This window comes from Lepisma saccharinum, chromosome 1 (genome assembly GCF_977018435.1).
Source record: "Lepisma saccharinum chromosome 1, izLepSacc3.1, whole genome shotgun sequence".
Lineage (NCBI taxonomy): Eukaryota > Metazoa > Arthropoda > Insecta > Zygentoma > Lepismatidae > Lepisma > Lepisma saccharinum.
The window spans coordinates 168,023,121-168,044,151 of NC_139229.1; the positions used below are offsets into that span (position 1 = coordinate 168,023,121).

The following is a 21,031-nucleotide window of genomic DNA, read 5'->3' on the forward strand; positions in this document are numbered from 1 at the left end:
CCTAGGTAACTGTCAAGAAACAAACATCCTGTATGGAGGTACAAATGACATCTTCAACCTAATCCTCATAACTAGCCAAGCAGCTTACTTCAAACATTATGGATTAGCCCAACTCTATATCAGAAATTCTGGACTAGTTCTAGTTATTTCAGCAAAATTAGCAGCTAGTAAATATATTTTTGAATAAATGAAAATCGTCAGCATAGAAAACTGGATGGATATACAGCATAAGAGAAATTAGTAAATTAACAGGGAAAATTAAGCCTCAATTACAAAAATAAGCATCCTTGTTCACAGCGAAAAATAATAAAGATGTATGCACATTATCATGAATCCACAAAATTGGTATGAATAATGACAAAATTCCAAATAATATACAATATTCAAGCAAATAAACTTGAAATCAACGCACATTAACAATGCCCTTTAAACCTTATTTATTCCTAACTTCATTTCACAGATATTGGTATTTCTCATCAATGCCTCAATCTTCAACATGCTATTAAGTTTTCAAATTGGGTTAATAAACTTACAGGATTACCCCATACAACTAGATAACTTTAAAAACTACATACATAGCTTTCATATTATAAGTACAACAGTGTTACACATGTAAAACTAGAAGGGGGCAACAACATGCAATTACACAGCTTGCTTCAATAGAACATATTAGCAAAATACAAAGTTAAGACTTATTTAGTGTATTTTTAGAATTTAGAATTTAGAATTTCTTTATTCATGGGCGAAGTTCAGCCTGTGGCTGCTCTACCACTTAACCCGCAAAATCTACTACAATAAAACAAACAAAATACAATTACTACTATAACATACGAATTCCATTACATTTTCACTTTTCAGTAATTAACACACTAAAAAGATAAAAAACAATTTTTCTCATTCACACACATCAAAATGTTCATCTTGGGTTCGAATCTGATCATTTTTTGTTTTGATTTCAACGTAAGCATGCTGAATCTAATCATGTGTACTGAGGATTTGTCCTTGCTCATGTAGAAGTACTTTTGTTACTGCCCTTTTAAAGCTGTTATATGTCGCACATGAGGTAACATCTGGTGGCAGCGCATTCCAACAATATGCAGAAGCAGCTTTGAAGGATGACAGGAATATGGATTTTGAGAATCTGTCCAGATTAAGTTTCTTAGAGTGTCGAGTCGTGTAGTTGTGTATGTCGTGTCTAAATTGGAGTCTGTCGTATAAGTATGTGGGTGTTTTTGTTTGCAGAATTTTGAATATTGTGCAGGCCAGATGTAGTTTTCTGCGTCGTGTCATATTCAGCCAATTAACGTCATTTAAATAAGGCAGTATGTGATCCCTTCGTTTCAAGCTAAATGCAAAACGTATACAAGAATTCTGTACTTTTTGTGCAATTTTAGCATTCTTTTTTGTTAAATTAACACCGTAAACAACGTCACAGTAATCGAAAATTGGAAGAACTAGAGCTTGCATAAGGCGCAATTTAACATCAGTCGAAAGTAAGTGCGATGATTTATATAGTGATCTAAGTATACCATAAGCTTTTGAACTCTGAGACGTTACGTGGTTTTGCCAGTCAAGTTTCTCATTAAATATCACACCTAAGTTCTTAACAGTTGTGCAGTGTGGGTCCCTCTCATCATTAATATTAATTGATAACCCATTTATTTGAATTTTATTTAAGGCAGCGCTAGAACCAATTAATGTAAAGCAGCATTTAGAGGGGTTGATTACAAGACCATTAAGTTTACAACATTTGTAAATAGCATGAAGGTCACGGTTCAGGAGACCAATTGCTGGTTTTGCATTTTTGGGGTCTACTGGCATCATCAGCTGCGTGTCATCTGCATAACAATGAGGTACACTGTGTCGTACATTTAGGGGTAGGTCGGCGGTGAAGAGGGAATATAGAAAAGGGCCTAGAATACTTCCTTGCGCAACCCCTGAGGGTATCGTAAGGGGAGTCGATGTAGCTCCTGAGGGAAGCGTCACCGATTGCACTCGCCCAGTAAGGTAAGACTGGAACAATTTTATTGCTCCCGGCGATAAACCGTAGTAACTCATTTTTGAAAGGAGTAGCTGATGAGATACAAGATTAAACGCCTTGGACAAGTCAAGCAACACCAAGACTGCAGCCTTACATTCGTTTAGTGTTTGTAAAATGTCGTCTGTTACTTTCATGAGCGCCGTTGCGGTGCTGTGGGAAGGTCGGAAACCAGACTGTACTGCAGGCAATATTTGATTTTTGGTAACAAAACTTTCTATCTGCTTGTACACTGCTTTCTCGATAACTTTTGATAAGACAGGTAATATACTAATTGGTCGTAAGTCGTTCATGTCGGTCACGTGTCGTTTCTTCGGTAAGGGCAGGATTCTAGCCTCCTTCCATGCAAGGGGAAAGGTGTTCTTATCTAACGAGAAATTTATCAAGTGAGTCAGAGGTGAAAGAATGTGTGGAAGAATTAGCTTTATCATTTTTAGGTTTATGCCGTCTGTGCCACAGGAATTGGAACGGATTTTGGACACGAGTTGTGCAATTTCTACTTCTTTGATGGGTCGAAAGAAGAAGGTGTCGCCGTTTTCAGTAAATGTAGTTGTAAGGAAGCGTTCGCACTCTTCGAGGATGAGATCGGTTTCTTGGTTAGAGGGACTGGCGCTGTCAATAAAGTGGGTGTTTAACAGATGCGGATCATTTAAAAAGTGTGGGACACTCGGCTCCACCTTTCCGTAAATGCCACATTTCTTTATCTCTTTCCACATTAATTTCGAATCATGAACGTTTCTATTGATGTGGAACGAGAGGTAGGCTTTCTTCTCCTGTCTTATAACCGACGTGGTGAAATTCCGCAGTTCTTTATAATAATCCCAATGTGACGGATTGTTCGTCAGTTTATATTTTCTGAGAGCATTATCTCTAAGTTTCATTAATAGTTTGGTATTGTCGGTTACCCACGGTACTTTTTTCTTGGCTATTCGTGCAGTACGTGTAGGGGCACGCTTATGGAAAATAGTCTTAATACCATTATTAAGAAAGTTTACTTTTTTGTCAATACTCTCCAAGTGCTTAATATTGTCCCAGTGAAAATGTTTAGCGTCCGTTTCAAAACTCTCAATATCGAACGATGAGTAGTTTCTGTACGAAATTATTTTGAAACGTTTGTCGGGTTTCTCAAGAAGGATCGTGATGTAAGTCAAACACCTATATAGTACCCGATAATCTACTGTTAAATGAAGCCATAGAAAATTGTCGCAGAGCCTCAAATGCATTTATTAAGGCCAACAGCAACTCAGCCCATCAAGCGTTTAATTTAGGATATATTCTCGATAATATTTTTAATCGCTTTAAAATTCTAAAGAGCGAACGAAAAGTGAAACACAGCTGGAAGCAGTGGTTTGAATTAAGAAACATTGGAATAAGTTTGAGACAAGTAAGAAAATTGAGAAAGTTTTTTCACGATGTACAATATTATCCAAAATTGTTACAGTGTGGCTTATCATTTAGTGATTTACATGCAAAACTACCATCTATATTTAATGCATTCGTTCTTTTCCCAGAACAAAAACAGAACTTTCGTTAAAAGTGGCACACATATGCCACATGAACTTTGGGCTTGATGGTGATATGATTTGTAACTGTGTTATGAATCACAAAGAAAATTTTTATCCCAGCTCAAGTGTTTGCAAACGGCAAAACGCAGATAAGGCCGACACAACTTCAATCTCTCTCACCTCTGTGAGCAAATGTTTTTATAAACAAGGAAAATGTAACTAACCCGTGAATAAAACTGTATAATTTATACCTTCCCTTACCTTGTGAAATAAAATTCTATTCTGCACATTACTTAAATATTTATTTGTAACCTAAAAAACAACCACGATCATTTCTGACAGCGTAAACAAAAAGGCAGCCATCTTCTCCAAGCATAGTTGCCAACTGTCAAAACGATAAAAAACTAAAAATAACGAAAATCGAGTAAAACGAAAATAACGTAAAAACGATAACAACGATTATAACGTAAAACTTAAATTACGAAAATCGAAAAAAGCGATATTTCTTCAGAACGTTGTTTCAATAAAGATTAATTTCATTATGGCGCTTGCCGCTTGCATCAATGCTAAAATCAAGTGTTGCCGTCAAGTAGGCACGTTAGCTCAGTTTGTTAGAGCCATGCTGAATGCTGATAACGCGGAGGTCGTGGGTTCGACCCCCATGCTGGCCAGGATATTTTTTTCTCACCCTTCGTCTCGACTTTCTCTAAATCGCAATTATATACTTTGCTTATCGCAATATTCTTATAATGGACATGAAAAGAGCTGAATTTTCAGAATTACTATGAATTGAATTGAATTGAATTGACTTTATTGCTGGGCGAGGTTCAGCTGTTGCTGGTCTACCACCTGTACATCCAGAATCCATTTACAAATTCGTCAGGTACAAAAATGAATAAACAGACTAACTTAGCTCAACAATATTATATTTAGAATCATCAAGAAAGTAGACATCAAAACAACAACAAAAAATGCTCCGGATATACCATGCATTGGAAATGTGTTTTTGGAATATCTTATACATCCATATCTTTCACTTCCATAGTTCATAATTATTTTCAAATAGCTTCTTCCAACTCAAATGTTCTGTTTACTCTACCAAATCATTTGAAGATATATTACATGAGTTTCAAAATGATATAATGTACTGAAACATGGTGCAATGGTCCTTCATTCAACGTAACACAACATACAAGAAAACCAAAAAAATTGTAGGGTTTGCCACCCCTATCTTTCAAGACAAATCCCAATCAGGAATTTATGCACACACAAACCCGGTTACAAAAAATATTAATTATGTAAGTGCAGAAGTCTTTTTCAAGGATCACACAAATCCCACACAAGGAGTTTCATAATTTTGTACATATAGTATTGTATTCCAGAACCCATAGAGATATTTCATTTATACCTAATGTACACATACTCATTATTTGCAAACCGTTAATCAAACTGCTTGGCGATTTGCAACGCTTGTTGAATGCTTTCGTTTCAAACAATATTAAAGTCTCCAACAGGAGCTGTGTTGTCCCACTTAACAATAAAACTAGCAAAAGTAGTCTTTGTCTTCAATATCGATTCCAAATGGTGGAGAAGCAGGCGTACGGATTCTTAAGCCTAGTGTCTTCCGCTCAGTTGACCTAATAATTGGATAGGTTGTATAGGTATGCAAACGGGTGTTAAATATTGTAGCGACTTCTTCTGTGGATGCATCCCAGTTTGGTTGGACCCCTTCAAATAAAAGTAGCTCTGTATGCCGTCCCATTTCTAAGGATGTATCTGGAAGAACTTGATCAAGTCGTTTTTGACAATCATCACTCAAACATTTGCTTGGGCTTGAAAAGTTAAAATCATTGAACATAAGACGTCCTAAAAAATGGGTACATTCATGCGCGGAAAGTGTTATCATGTCAGCCTTATTAATAGCAGTTCCTTCATATCCCGCCAAATTGTTGATGCAAAGCAGGATCCCATCTACTAAGGAGGCTCCACGCAAGTTCCTCAAGGGAGCAAACTTCTTAACACCGTATATCTTCAGATTAGCAATTTCTTTGCCAAAATCTGGAATGGGTGTGCTGCCCAGCTTTTTCATGGCTTCCTCAAATGCACTTATCATTGCTTTGCTACAGAGAGCATTCTGAATGTCCTTCTTTGTATATTCGGGCAATAACCACACTACTCCATCAACTCCGCAATCCATACTTGCATGAGTCACAAATGACTCTATACACTCATCAAAAAAGTTGGCCTTTGTTAATCTTTCAGCTTCTGGTAACTTATCCATGTCACCGCGAATAAGATATTTACGATATTGGAGTTCTACATCCATCTTAGTGTAGTGTATCATCACTTGAAGCGTGATTCGTTTGGTGATGTCATTGAAGTCCCCTCTCAAAAATTCAATCAACTTTTGTGTAGTGCTAGGCTCTAGCTCCAGGCGTTGCTCTAAAATATTGTGAATGACACAGTCACGGAAAAGAACCACATTAAAGTCCTTCATGGGGGCCACAGCCTCTTGTGGAGTACTCGGTGGTCTAGACTGTAGAAACTCTAGAATCCTGAAGTTGTCTTTCTTGTAGTTGGCAACTACGTCATCAAAAAGACCCATCTTGCCTAGGTTGGACCTGAGAAAGAAAAAATTATAAACTACCTCAGGAAAAACAGGCAGTATAATATGGAGATATCAATTTCACTGTTAGAAGGGGATTTATCTCTAAAACTAAAGTCTTACGATCTAAAATATGATACCTAAAAGTTATTGCAATGACAAAAACCATAGCACCATGTCTAAAATTTAGAATCTTAAATTTTAACAAAATGTCACTACACCACATCTAAATCACAGCCTTTCCTTTTTTCTGGCTAGTATAAGAAATTCAAAAATTACACAAATGAGAAATTGTAATTATGAAACTGAATATTTAAACTAATTAAAGATTATTCAAGTCTTTTACTGATCGACATTTTTTCAATGGTTCTTGAAATCTAACTTCCTTGCATTTTACATTATTTAACCCAGCTTCATTATTTGTATTAGATTTAGGTTTTACTATAATTTGTGATTTAACCTTTAAATTTAACATAAAACGCCCATAATTATCTCGGGGTGGTAAATTAACAACTCCTTTTTGATTATAGGATATATTATTGGCTTTTAAATATTTTACTACAGTTTTAGAATTAACTTTATATTTGTTGCAAAAAGAATTAATTGAATTATTTAAGAAATTATAAGATTTTAAAAGTTTAACAAATTCATCTGGAGTAATCGGTCTTGACATCTTTTATTTATGTATATTATTTTTTATATTTGTTAAAGTATGGTATTATTGTAAAGTAGTGTAATTCAGTATCGTATTGTAGTATTATAGTATAGTAATACTGTAAGGTATGGTATTGCAAAATAGTAAGGTAATACAGTAATATAGTAAGGTAAAGAAATCCCGTAATATAGTAAGGTAAAGAAATGTGGTAAGGTAAATATTCTAAAATAAAATATATATATAAATGGAAAAACAAATCAAATTATTTACCCCCAGTGAGAGTGAATTAATAGGTTTAGATAATTTAATAACCAATGTACCTGAATTACGAGAATTAATTGAAGAATCGGGTTATAATATTCAAACTATCAATAATGGTGTTAAAAACCTAAAACGTCTTCCAGATTCATATAAAGAAATGATAATAAAATTTTTTAAAGCATTGAGTAACACACATATTACTAAAGAAATATATAAATACTCCAATTTTAGAAATCAAGAAATAATTGATAAATTATTAGCCCGAGAACAGGAATATAAAAAAATTATAACAAAACAAGCATCTAAACACAATGACGAAAGTGGTATAGATGAAATGAACAAAATGTTTAGTACGATGATAATAGAAACAAAAGACAATAAGAAGATAAGTAGATATATGAATAAAACTTTAAAAGATATAAAGTTTCAAGATGATTTTAAACCTATATTTGAGAAGAAAGGTATTAATGAATATTCTAAAAAAGAATTATTAGAAATGAAAACTAGTAAAAAAGGTCCAACATTTAAAGATATTGAAAAAATCCAAATAGTTAATATTCCTGAAGGGAAAAATATAATTAACGGTAAAGTTAAATGATTTTTATAAAAAAATCTTATCAATGGGAAAATAAAATAAGAGATATTTCTAAGATTTACATATATTACTTATTATCTAAGTTTATTTTATAGCATACATAAATAATTGTACAACAAAATGTCAAGGTATTTAATACAATTTTATTTGTAAACCTAATTTGCAATAAATTTCTAAATTGAAAAAATATTGGGTATAAATAAATGAATCAAGTTGACACAACACAGATCGCTGAATTTCAAAGAAGAGTGAAAGGTTTATACAGATCAGAAGATTCTGCAACCAATGAGTTTGAAAGAATTATGATTAGAAATATGAACGCACAATTTAAAGAACACGAGAATAAAATAATAACTTTAGCTACATTAGGCGCGGTCAAGCTGCGGCTGCCCGCATAGCACCTTCGGTGCGTTTTATTGAAAATATCTTTTCCGAAATAAATGGACAACCTTGATCCTTCAAGTAGTCTCGCTGCGCTTCGTTGTTCTGTTTGTTTACTATATAAACATCCAGATGAATTTTACAACGGTAAATATGTTGATAGAAGATGTAAACAATGCAAAATACTTTCAAATTGTGAACGTTTGTTATGTGAATGTGGAAGATATTATACCAAAACACACTATAAAAGACACTTAAAAACTAAATTGCATAATAAGGGGGTAGGTGTTTATTGAATAATTTTTTTTATAATAAATTGGTTGTCTTAAAATGGAAGAACGTTTAAATAAACTTAAACTACCAGAATTATATAACATTGCAAAACTTTTAAAAATACAATATATTACAAGATATAAAAAAGCTGATCTGATTATACAGATAATCAGGCAATATGAAAGAAGGAAAAGAGAAAAAGAAAACAAAAAAATTAATGATTTATTTCCATTTGATCAAGACATAATAGCACCTCCAAAGAAAAAAGAATAAAACAAATAAAATGTGATGTTTGTGGTAAGTATATTAAAGAAACTAGGCTACAGCTTCATAAAGCTAAACATAATCCTGAACCTGATTTTATTTTAGTTGAAGTTGCTTTTAAAGGTAGGTTATTAACTTATCAACATAACAATAAAAAGGAGATTCTGATTTGTTTTACTATATGGACTCAATTAAGAATAAAGCGAATAATCTTATTAAAAATGCTTTAGAAATTCATAAAAATATTAAAATTAATTTAGAGTTAGAATGTGATTTTAAAAATTTAGAACATGAAATGGTTCATAAGTTTCAACTACCTAATGTAATAATCAGATCGTTGGAAGAACTTAATAATTTCTGGGATACACAAAGAGATTTATTTATAGCCAGATGTGATGAATTAGAAGCGAAAGGCTCAGGCTGGGTTATAAGCAGAATAAACAATTTAAGAATTAATATTAATAAATATAAACCATTAAGTGGAAGTTCATATATAAAATTACCTGAATTGATAGAAGCTAAGCAAGCTTGTATTAATGTTAAAAATGTTGATAATGAGTGCTTTAAATATAGTGTGTTATCTTGTTTATAGGAACCAGTAAAAAATAAAGAAAGGCCATCGAAATATAAAAACATTAATCATAACTTAGATTTTGATTGTGTAAAATATCCGGTTACTATTGATCAGATACCTAAATTTGAAGCAAAGAATAAAATTAATGTAACTGTATTTGGGTATGAAAATGGTAGCATATACCCATTATATCATAATAAAAAACAAGAGTTTGAAAATAATATTGACCTGCTTTATTTTGGTAACAGCACCAAAAACCATTACTGTTGGATAAAAAGTTTAAGTCGTTTATTAAATAACCAATTAAAAATTAATAATAATAAAAAATATTTCTGCAGAAGATGTTTAAATTATAGTGCTAGAACTGAAGAAGCTGTTAAGAAACATCAAGTAATATGTAATAACAATGAAACCTGCTTGCCTGTTATGCCAAAATCTAGAATTATAGAAAATGGAACAGAAAATAAACCTACAATATCATTTAAAAATTTTCAAAGAATGCTTAGACACCCATATGTAATTTACTGTGATTTTGAATCAATCTTAAAGCCAATTCAGACATGTGAACCAAACCCTAGTGAATCATATACCAATAAGATACAACTTCATATTCCTTGTAGTTATGGACTTTATGTAAAAAGCGTTTACGGAAACATAGAAAATCCTTTACACATACATAAGTGTGAAACTGCTGATAAATGCTTTATAAATAAGATAACTGAAAATGCAATAACAATACAAAAATTATTAAAGAAAAATGAAGATATGAAATTCACAAACAAAATAAAAATTAAACATTTAACAGCTACAGTATGTTATTTGTGTAATAATGAATTTACCAAAGATAATCCAAAAGTAAGAGATCATGATCATTATACTGGAAAATACAGAGGGGCTGCTTGTAATAATTGTAATTTAAAATACAAACAACCACTTTTTATTCCAATTTTATTTCATAACTTGTCCTCATATGATTGCCATCTGTTTATAAAAAATCTGGGAGAGGAGGCCCCCGGAGGGCTAAGTCCAAAGGACGCTGGGTGGTCGTCTAAATCAAAACTAAAACTAATTCCAAATAATGAAGAAAAATATATCTCGTTTAGTAAAGTATTGAGGACAAATGAAGGTTTAATTGAACTAAGATTTATTGATTCTTTTATATTTTTTAGCCAGCAGTTTAGATAATCTCTCATCGAATTTAGTACCGGAACAGCTAAGAGAAATAATAAAATACTTTTCAAATGAAGAATTAAATATGATATTTAGGAAGCAAGATAATCGAACTATAAGAAAAGGAATTTATGCTTACGAATATATGGACAGCTTCGCTAAGTTTAATGATACAAAATTACCAGCAATTGAAAAATTTTATTCTAATTTAACCAAAGAAAATATTTCTTGGAGTGACTATGACCATGCTCAAAAAGTATGGAATAAATTAAAAATTAAAGATTTAGGTGAATGGCATGATTTATATTTAAAATTAGACGTTTTATTATTAGCAGATGTATTTGAAAATTTTAGAGACTTAGGATTAAATAGTTCATATGAGTTAGATCCTGTTTGGTACTATACAACACCAGCTTTAGCTTGGGATTGTATGCTTAAATATACCAAGGTTCAATTAGAACAATTAACTGATTATGAAATGTATCTGTTTTTCGAAAAAGGAATAAGAGGTGGAATAAGTCAGTGCTCCAATAGATATTCTAAAGCAGACACAAACACACAAATTCACTATAATGATATGAATAATTTATATGGTCACTCATTATCACAGAAATTACCACAAAAGAATTTTAAATGGATGACTGAAGAAGAATTAAATAATTTAGAAAAGTCACTAACAAGCAGCGCACGAAGTGCTAGCCCTACTGGGCGCTCTGCTGCACATATTTTAAATTCTGATGATAAAACTGGTTATCTATTAGAAGTAGATTTATCTTTTCCAAAAGATCTTCAAAATAAGTTCAATGACCTTCCACTTGCACCCGAGAATGCAATACTCCCAGGTGGTAAAGTACCAAAGTTGCTATGTCACTTCTATGATAAAAAGAATTATGTTGTTCACTATAAAATATTAAAACTATATAGAGAATTGGGAATGAAAATAACAAAAATTCACAGAGGAATTAAATTTACTCAATCTGATTTTATTGCCCCATATATTAAATTTAATACTGAACAGCGACAGAAAGCAAAAAATGACTTTGAAAAAGATTTTTGGAAATTAATGTCTAATAGTGTATTTGGTAAATCTATGCAGTCAGTTAGAAAACAACAAAATATTAAATTATACTGTGATGACAATAAAGTCCAGAAAGCAATAAATAAACCTAATTTTAAGTCTAGAACCATTTTTAGTAAATACTTGGTTGCAGTTCATAATTATAAAACATCAGTTAAATTTGATAAACCTATTTATATTGGGCAGGCTGTGCTAGATTTATCTAAAGCTCTAATGTATGATTTTTACTATAATATATTAAAGAATGAATTTGATACTGATATAAAATTATTATACGTAGACACCGACGCATACATATTTGAACTCAAAAATCACGATTATTATACTTTTATGAAAAATAATTCTGATTTATTTGATACGAGTGATTATCCTAAGGATAGCGAATTATATAGTGAAAAAAATAAAAAAGTAATTGGAAAAATGAAAGACGAATTAAATGGCAAACCAATGTTAGAATTTATTGGGTTAAGGAGTAAAATGTATGCATATAGAACTGACGATAAGGTAGACAAACGATTGAAAGGAATTAAAAAAGCTGTATTAAAGAAAGAAATCCAATTTGAGGACTATAAAAATTGCTTATTCAATCAAAAAGAGTGCTTGCATAAACAGCATGTTATTAGGAGTCATAAACATGAAATTTATACAGAAGAGTTAAATAAGAAGTCACTCAGTTGGAAAGATGATAAAAGATCTCTAATTCCTGGTAGTACAGATACGCTGGCGCATGGACATGTGCTAGTACCACAGTAAGTCAATGACAATGCTAATGGTACATGATTATGAAGCGCTGGTACTTAGAGCGAATCACAATAATTAACATAATAGCTATAATACAGTATAATGTTGGACACGAGCTCACTAAAATGTTTTGTGATTTGAGAAAGGACCTAAATACATGGCTGTTCACTGTTTCAATAACCTTCCAAGTGACATAAAAATAATACAATCAGCTATCTCATATAAAAAGCATGTAAAGAAAATACCTATTAGATCATTGTTTTTATTCTGTTAAAGAGTACCCGACAATAAATTGCAAATTGTAACATCCTAAATGAACTCCTAGGACATGTATATGTATGTATTGATTTCTTATCTATTATATGTATGTAAATTACTGTAAACCTTGCAGCTAACAGCAAGAACAAGGAGAATCAATTATAATGTAATCAATGTTTTTTAAATGTTATGTATAATATCTTCACACTTGTACCTATTTGAAAATAATTATTAACTGTAATGTGCTGACATGTTCCATACCATGTGTGGAAAACAACCACTGTACAATGGTCAAAGGAATGAAATAAATCATATCATATCATATGATGTACTGTATGGTACCTATATTGTTGACAGTAATTTGTTCATTTTGTGTTGCTTGCTTTGTAGGGGGAGAGCCAAACAATGGCTAAGCATCAGTGTCATTTTTTTCTATATTTAAATGCTGGGCTAGGCTACTGTTTACTTAAACGCTCTTTTTGCTTGCTCTGTAACCCTCTGTAAGGTACCTTTTAATTTATTTCAATGGACCGTCAACAAAGACCCGAATATGTTGGCTTTGGTATTGGAAGACTACACAAAAGCAGAAGTTATAGAAGAAAGGGTGGTTCTCTCTCCTTCTATATAGACCTATTTGGTACTAGTTGACTATCCTTCGGACACATTTATTTATTTGTACAGAAGAGACTACTTACCGTAATAAGTTCCTGTAGCATTGTCGAACATCGGGAAGGTGTTTTGTGTGATGTTGCAATGTTTCATAGCTGAAATTCATGTTGTTCGTTGAAAATTAATTCTCCGACGGAGATAGCGTTTGGCGCGTACATCTGCGTATACCATGAAGTTCGTACACCTTCATACACCATCACCTTCATACACCGTCGTGACTATCATGACGTGTCGTGATTGTGTTTTGTTGGTATCCAGTGTTTCGAACTGCCTGCGTTTGCGACGAGAGTTAGAACTGTGGATCGAGGGTTTGGAGAATGACGTGTGGTGGGTGTGTTGTAAAGTTTGTGCCGGGTGTGGACAAACCATTGGGGCTAGCCCCACGAACCATTGGCGCGTGGATAGGTTAGTAGGGCCACGCAAAGGTTTCAATAGTGAAAAAGATAGCGCCACGAACCATTGGCGCGTGGATAGGTTAGTAGGGCCACGCAAAGGTTTCAATAGTGAAAAAGATAGCCCCACTAACCATTGGCACGTGGATAGGTTAGTAGGGCCACGCAAAGGTTTCAATAGTTAAAAAGATAGCCCCATGAACCATTGGCGCTAGCCCCACAAACCATTGGCGCTAGCCCCACGAACCATTGGCGCGTGGATAGGTTAGTAGGGCCACGCAAAGGTTTCAATAGTGAAAAAGATAGCCCCATGAACCATTGGCGCTAGCCCCACAAACCATTGGCGCGTGGATAGGTTAGTAGGGCCACGCAAGGGTTTCAATAGTGAAAAAGATAGCCCCACGAACCATTGGCACTAGCCCCACGAACCATTGGCGCGTGGATAGGTTAGTAGGGCCACGCAAAGGTTTCAATAGTTAAAAATTGGTTTCGAAAAACATATTCGTAACCCCACACACCATTCTCGGATAGTCCAACGAACCATTGGCGCTAGCCCCACGAACCATTGGTGCGTGGATAGGTTAGTTCAGTTAGGTTGGGATACATAGTTAAAATTTGGTGTCAGAACGCGAAAAATAAAGTTAAAAAGAAATAGATCTGATTAAGTTTGTCGACGGGCATTTCTTGGGTTCCGAAGGTTGAAACACTGCATAACAATTGAAAATCAAGAAAAAACAAGGCCGATGCGTCATTCCTACGCGTTATTATTTACGAAGGTGTCCGCGCCATGTTGTGTGTGAGGCAAATGGAAATGTAGGAGGAAGAAGTAGTCGTAAGGTGAAAAATTGCTCTTACTTTCATCAAAACAACGTCAATACACGTTCAGGAATGTTCCGCGAAGCAGATACGTAAGTTCGAATGTCAAAAATTTGGCAAAAGAGAAGCCGGACGCGCAATTATGTAGGAAGGTGTACTCGCGATATTGTGTCTCAGGCAAGGAAAAACACCTACCAGAAAGACGTTCTGGTAATGTGAAAAATTGCAATTAATTTCATCAAAACAACGTTAATACACCTTCAGGAATGTTCCGCGAAGCAGATACGTAAGTATCAATGTCAAAAATTGACGAAACCAAAAAAATAGAGGTGTCCGAAGGATAGTAAATTTTTACCAAGTCAGCATTATTTTCCTATAGCAAAAGACTACATCTGGGTACTGAACGAAAGACGTGTTGAAAAAGCTGGGGTACTCGTAAGCCTACTTTAAACAACGTCAATTTTTACCCTTATAAGTTAGTATGTATTAATTATTAAGTTAATACGCAATACGCTTTATGAGTTTAATAATTTAGACCACTAAAATGTTAACAGATAAAAGAAATAAAAACAAACTTACTATTTTACAGTACTTTAACTTTAACTAGCTGAACTGGCTGTTGCTGCTTGCTTGCTTGGTTTCTTTAATGGCCTTAACCTGTGAACTGGCTGTTTCAGTCTTATGGGAGATTGGTTGACCGTAGTTAGTATTCTGTGTTGCTTGCTTGCTTGCTTGGTTTCATTAATGGCCCTCACCTGTTTTGGTGACTTTTGGCCAAGTTCAGACTCTCACTTTTCTTATTATGTTTTTTTTCTTTCTTTCTTTTTTTTTAGATCTAAATTGTGTGTTGGGTAGTTCTGTTAGTTGATTCTAGACGATCACACAGTTTGGGAATGTTAGTATAGTTAAACATTTACTATTCTTCACTCCTTCGAGGCACACCGAGGAGTCTTCTTACTGGGTATCTTGTGCCCTGTTAGGGATAAAAAAAAAATGTAGACAAATTATATACACAGGGTTACATTTTATTACCTAGATGTCCATGTTTTTTTTTTTTTTTTTTTCCTTATTATATAGTGATTTGGGATTTCTTTATAAACTTACTAATGTTGTTTAGTATGTGTGGGTTTTGTGTAAAAATAAGTGTATTTAGTTCCGTGGGTGTTGGAATTTTCAGTTGAGTTAATCTTGCAATGAGTATGTCTCTTTCGTGTTGATGAAAGATGCATTCAAACATCATGTGTTCTATGGATCCAATTGCCTCTCCAGTATTCTGTGTTTCTACTGTTCCTCGCGAACCGGCTGAAGTCAAATTCGTGTCCATATTCACGAACCTTTTTTTCTACTAAATTTTATTTCGAGAATGTGAGTAGAATACGTGTAATATTTACAAATAGTACCAGCAATGTACGTATTCTACAACTCTTTCATTTACACAATATTTAGTTTCTAATTTGGATAAGTAGCTTCATCCGGCCGACCAATCTGCTTAATTCTTGTCATTAGAATATTATTTTGGGGATGCGGTAAGTGTTGCCTATTGTAGTTAATGAAATCGTAATTTAACATTGTATGAAATCACTGCGTAATACGTATCAAAGCTTTTTTTCAAATAGTGATAAAGAAGTATCGCCAAACGCGAACCAAATTCCGTTCATTTCATACATCAGTACAGGCTTGCATTCAGTATCAAAATCGAACTTCCTGATTGTAATTGCGTATCATTTGTTGTTTAAAATAAAATAAAAAAATCAGGAATTTTAATGAAATGGTAATAATATTATATACTGTTCTGTAAGGGCCAAGTTCCGTGTGTATAACTTAATCTGTGATGTTATGCTTCTACAATAACTTATTTTTTAATTCCTCTCGTATTTACTTGCTTGAGTGGTTTAGGTGGACCAGGTTTGGTTCTCTTACTTTTATAATTATACACACGCGCGGAAATAATCAGATAATTAAACCTAATGATCCTAACCTACTTATGTTATGATTCCGGTAATTATTTTGTTAGTGAAAATAGCTCTACATGCTATTCTCACCACCTGGTGAAAATAGTCACAGCCTCTTTTTATTTGTATGTAGCTAATGCTTAAGGATCATTTGAGGTAAATGCAACTTTGTATTGAAAGCAGCATATTTTCAGTTACTATTACCCTATTTTCACCAAGTGGTCAACCTCGTTGCCTATTTGTGCTAAACCTAAACTCATGATTCCTCACAATGTGGGAATTATTTTATTTTATAAAACATTTATGTTCTCTTGTAAGATTTTGTTTTGCATTGCTTGTTAGGTTCTATGTCTCAAAAAATAATCATCTATACCATGTGATATCACTGCTCTCTCTAAAAAGTGGTAATAATAATCAATAATCAGCATTTTTAATTTGTGTTAAGCTCTGTGGTTAGTTGAGTGATTTAACTTGCAAAAATTGACAATGTGTGAAATATAATAGCATCTGTACTTAATAATAAAGGTACCAGTGGTACCAGTTTCATAGATCGGAGACACATTAAAATCAGATATTTTGTGTTTTGCATGGTTCGTACTTACCAATTGTGTATTGCGGAACATAGTTCAAGGTGCCATTATGCTTTTTACATGAAAACAAACACTTTTCTACTGAAAAAACGCATTTGTCTAACTGCTACTGAATGCACGTAACGGTGCGATATCGCTTCCTTTCTGAACGATATCGCTTCTTTTGTTTTCGAATATCCATGTTTTCCAACCTTCTTTACCGAAAAATACCTACTATCGTTTCGTCACGTGTGCAAATTGTGCATTATGCACGGGAAGCTGACGGACAGCCCCACGAACCATTCCGATAAGATTAGGTTTGGTTAGGTTAGGCAAGCATAGTTAAAAAAAGGGGGGTTGGAAACACTGACATGATTTCCTGGTCAAATAGATACCACGATGAAAGAAAATACCTCGACTAACGTTGGAAACCTTAGACAAACTCATTTCCGTAAGTAGTTTCTTCTGTAAAAATGAAGAAATGTGTCTCCGATGTATGAAACTGGTACCATAATAAAAAATAAAAAAACTGGTAAAAATAACTTGTTCTGCTAGTCTCAACACCTCATGAATGTAGTTGCACATTTTTTTTTATTTTGAGAATAATTACTGAAAATCATGGTTCCCATTGTGTGATTTTTTTTAGAAGCTATACAAGAGAATGAAATGGTGCTTTCAGTACTGCAAACAACTGTGGGAATAACTTTGCAGTTCGGAGAAACCTTTGTGTGGAAAAAAAAAACACTTCATTTCCACAATTTATCTATTTTAAGATGAACATTTTTGTGTTCAGTAACATGCATGTATCATGGTACACACAGTACAGTAGTTACTGATATAACAGATTAATCAAGTCCAGTGAAATGTATGAAAGTAAGTAGTCTCTGCTGCACACTGTTTATGCTGTACTTCATTAAATACTAGTTGCTCATGTTTTTAAAACTATGCGTAATAACTACAGAAAGGAGGCATGGCGTAGCAAGGTCCAATATGAATTTTTAATTTTTGTAATGGTGCTCGTATGTCCTTAGGATAAATCAGCCAAAGTTGATAATGAAGTCACTCATTTCTGAGTACATTAAGTACATTATTTTTGTTTGCCATAGCTTCGATCAACTTTATTTTTTCAAAGTGTACTCTCATTTACGTATGTGGTGATCACTCTAGCATGTTTCCTACTGAATAGTTAGTGTCACCAGGGAAACTATGTTACCCATTGGGCAGTTCCCACTACATTTTTTTAATAGTATTTGAACATGAAAATGCAAGAAAATTAATCCCACTGTACATCACTGTAGAGCATTTATTTAATTTCTAGGAATTATCCACCTGTGTGCATGTTTTATGCACACATCAAGATAGAAGAGATACAGATGCAAAGTCCGGTATGGGACTTGGACGTGGGAAGTGTAATAAAAATAGCACTTCTCTGTTTAAGTCTCGTATCAGCTGGCACAAAGTTCATCGTGGAGGGAAATAAATCACCATTTATTTCTTCATTCATGTTCAGCTATTTAGTAAATGATGAGTATTTGGTTTTTAAATAAGCTGTTTTATGTAACATCATTAAGTAGATATTATTTTTGTTAATATTTTCTGTTTTTTTTTTTTTAAATAGTATAGTAGGTGCTGCTGCACTTGCTACAATAAGGTATGAAATTTCACTTCAACTTAATGGTCAGTGTCATGACAGTAAATTTGTGTTAAAGGCTGAACCTTTTCATAGCATTCAACCTAGTACTTTTTATTTATTTGATTTTTGAGAAAACTTCCTAGCATTCTCTTGGTAATTATTATATTTTTTTCTGTGCAGACTAACCTATTTCTAATCAGTGCCATAAGCATGGGCGTCCGCAGGATTTTTTCCAGGGAGGGGCAAGTAAGGCAATTTTTTTCCAGGGGGCAAAGGAGGCATATTTTCCCCCATAATAGTGATGTCCCTTCAAAAAACACTGCTTCAGTCTGATATTATTATGTTCCTTCAACGCCCTTATAATAATTAACATAAATTACTGACTGAAATGAATTTATGTGCAACATATATATACCTTTTGTCGGACATTCATTTTCCCGGGGGGGGGGGGGGCGAGGCCCCCCCTTCCGAACGTCCATGGCCATAAGGTATGTGAACTGATCCCTGACAGTATTGAAATTTTTATTATCGAATGGAGCATAGTTGCTGTATGCAGTCATACAGCTGTTTCCGTTTTAATATGTGGCAAACAAAATATTTTTCATTGATTGGTGTAAAATCTTGCAATACAATATTGTATAGCCGAAGGATCAACCAGGATTTTTTTTTTTTTTTTTTTTTTTGCAAATATGGATTAGCATGACATAAATCGTTCTGAATTCTTGTATACTTATTTCATTCCATTTCTCCACCAAGAAAAAAAGTCACCTATTTTAAGACGGTCATTTTCGTATGATGAAGAATGTTTTTAAAAATTCCTTTAGAGGAAATTATATATTTCCGCTCAAAGTAATAGTGCAATTTCAGGAAGTTTTGGTAATAGAACGTTTTCCATATAATCTTCATATACTTTTATTTTTGTGATAGAAATCAATTTTCATGCGAAAAGTTTGCAATGAAACGAAAGCATTGCATATAATTAATTTCCGCCCCTTTCTAACTACGTTCAGTCAATTTGCACGTATAATTTATTATACACGCAAATCGCCTGAACGCAGTTAGAAACCATTCGGATAGCGAATGGTACGGCACACGATAATGTTTTGTCGTTTGGAGCAATCTGCGCGTGCTTGCGCATAGCGTTCGTCATCTGTTTTCCCCCGATGGTGCTGCCGTCGGTGGTCGCGAGGAAACGACCTTCCAGTGCTGCCATACTGTCAACCATTTTTAACCCGCAGCTGTAATATCTTGTAGTAGTATGTCTATGCTGAAAACAGCTGATCTGTGATGCCAACACACAAAAATATTAAATCCTAATCCTACCACTCTGTCACAAAATCTAAATTTTCACCTTTTGTATATTGTATTATGGTGTTAATAAGAACTTCCCTTATTTTTAAAAAACAGACGAATGTTACGGAAATAATTAAAAAATTTAAAAAGTAATAGCAACTAACATCAAAATTAACGAAACGGCAACATTGGATTTTAGCGTTGATGCAAGCGGCAAGCGCCATAATGAAATTATTCTTTATTGAAACAACGTTCTGAAGAAATATCGCTTTTTTCGATTTTCGTAATTTAAGTTTTATGTTATAATCGTTGTTATCGTTTTTACGTTATTTTCGTTTTACTCGATTTTCGTTATTTTTAGTTTTTTATCGTTTTGACAGTTGGCAACTATGCTTGGAGAAGATGGCTGCCTTTTTGTTTACGCTGTCAGAAATGATCGTGGTTGTTTTTTAGGTTACAAATAAATATTTAAGTAATGTACAGAATAGAATTTTATTTCACACGGTAAGGGAAGGTATAAATTATACAGTTTTATTCACGGGTTAGTTACATTTTCCTTGTTTATAAAAACATTTGCTCACAGAGGTGAGAGAGATTGAAGTTGTGTCGGCCTTATCTGCGTTTTGCCGTTTGCAAACACTTGAGCTGGGATAAAAATTTTCCTTGTGATTCATAACACAGTTACAAATCATATCACCATCAAGCCCAAAGTTCATGTGGCATATGTGTGCCACTTTTAACGAAAGTTCTGTTTTTGTTCTGGGAAAAGAACGAATGCATTAAATATAGATGGTAGTTTCGCATGTAAATCACTAAATGATAAGCCACACTGTAACAATTTTGGATAATATTGTACATCGTGAAAAAACTTTCTCAATTTTCTTACTTGTCTCAAACTTATTCCAATGTTTCTTAATTCAAACCACTGCTTCCAGCTGTGTTTCACTTTTCGTTCGCTCTTTAGAATTTTAAAGCGATTAAAAATATTATCGAGAATATATCCTAAATTAAACGCTTGATGGGCTGAGTTGCTGTTGGCCTTAATAAATGCATTTGAGGCTCTGCGACAATTTTCTATGGCTTCATTTAACAGTAGATTATCGGGTACTATATAGGTGTTTGAAACATCACTATGGTACTGCATCAATGCTTTGGTTAAATTTTCCAATAATTCCCGTAGGCTGTTGCTTAGGTCTCGTTCCTTCTGGTCTTCCGTTTTAAGTTTTTTGTAAATACTTTTCACTTTTTGTTTTGATAATTTCCACGAACTTTCTTCTACAGGTATCACTTGCCCCACTCTTACACATTC

The 21,031-nt window shown here is 33.6% G+C and overlaps 1 protein-coding gene across 2 annotated transcripts; it reads right to left on the bottom strand.

Moving 5' to 3' along the window:
- Window positions 1-4,272: 4,272 nt before the first annotated feature.
- LOC145989931 (uncharacterized) lies at window positions 4,273-14,928 on the bottom strand. 2 transcript variants are annotated; one of them, XM_083125461.1, is made up of 2 exons: window positions 13,094-13,256; window positions 4,273-6,164 (listed from the first exon to the last, which is right to left on the bottom strand). In XM_083125461.1, the coding sequence occupies exons 1-2, from the start codon at window positions 13,171-13,173 to the stop codon at window positions 5,087-5,089; spliced, it is 1,158 nt and encodes a 385-aa protein (XP_082981587.1). In that variant the 5' UTR covers window positions 13,174-13,256; the 3' UTR covers window positions 4,273-5,086. The 2 variants fall into 2 exon arrangements, with proteins under 2 accessions (XP_082981587.1, XP_082981596.1); XM_083125470.1 differs by lacking the exon at window positions 13,094-13,256 and adding an exon at window positions 14,855-14,928 and having other exon boundaries at window positions 4,278-6,164.
- Window positions 14,929-21,031: the final 6,103 nt, after the last annotated feature.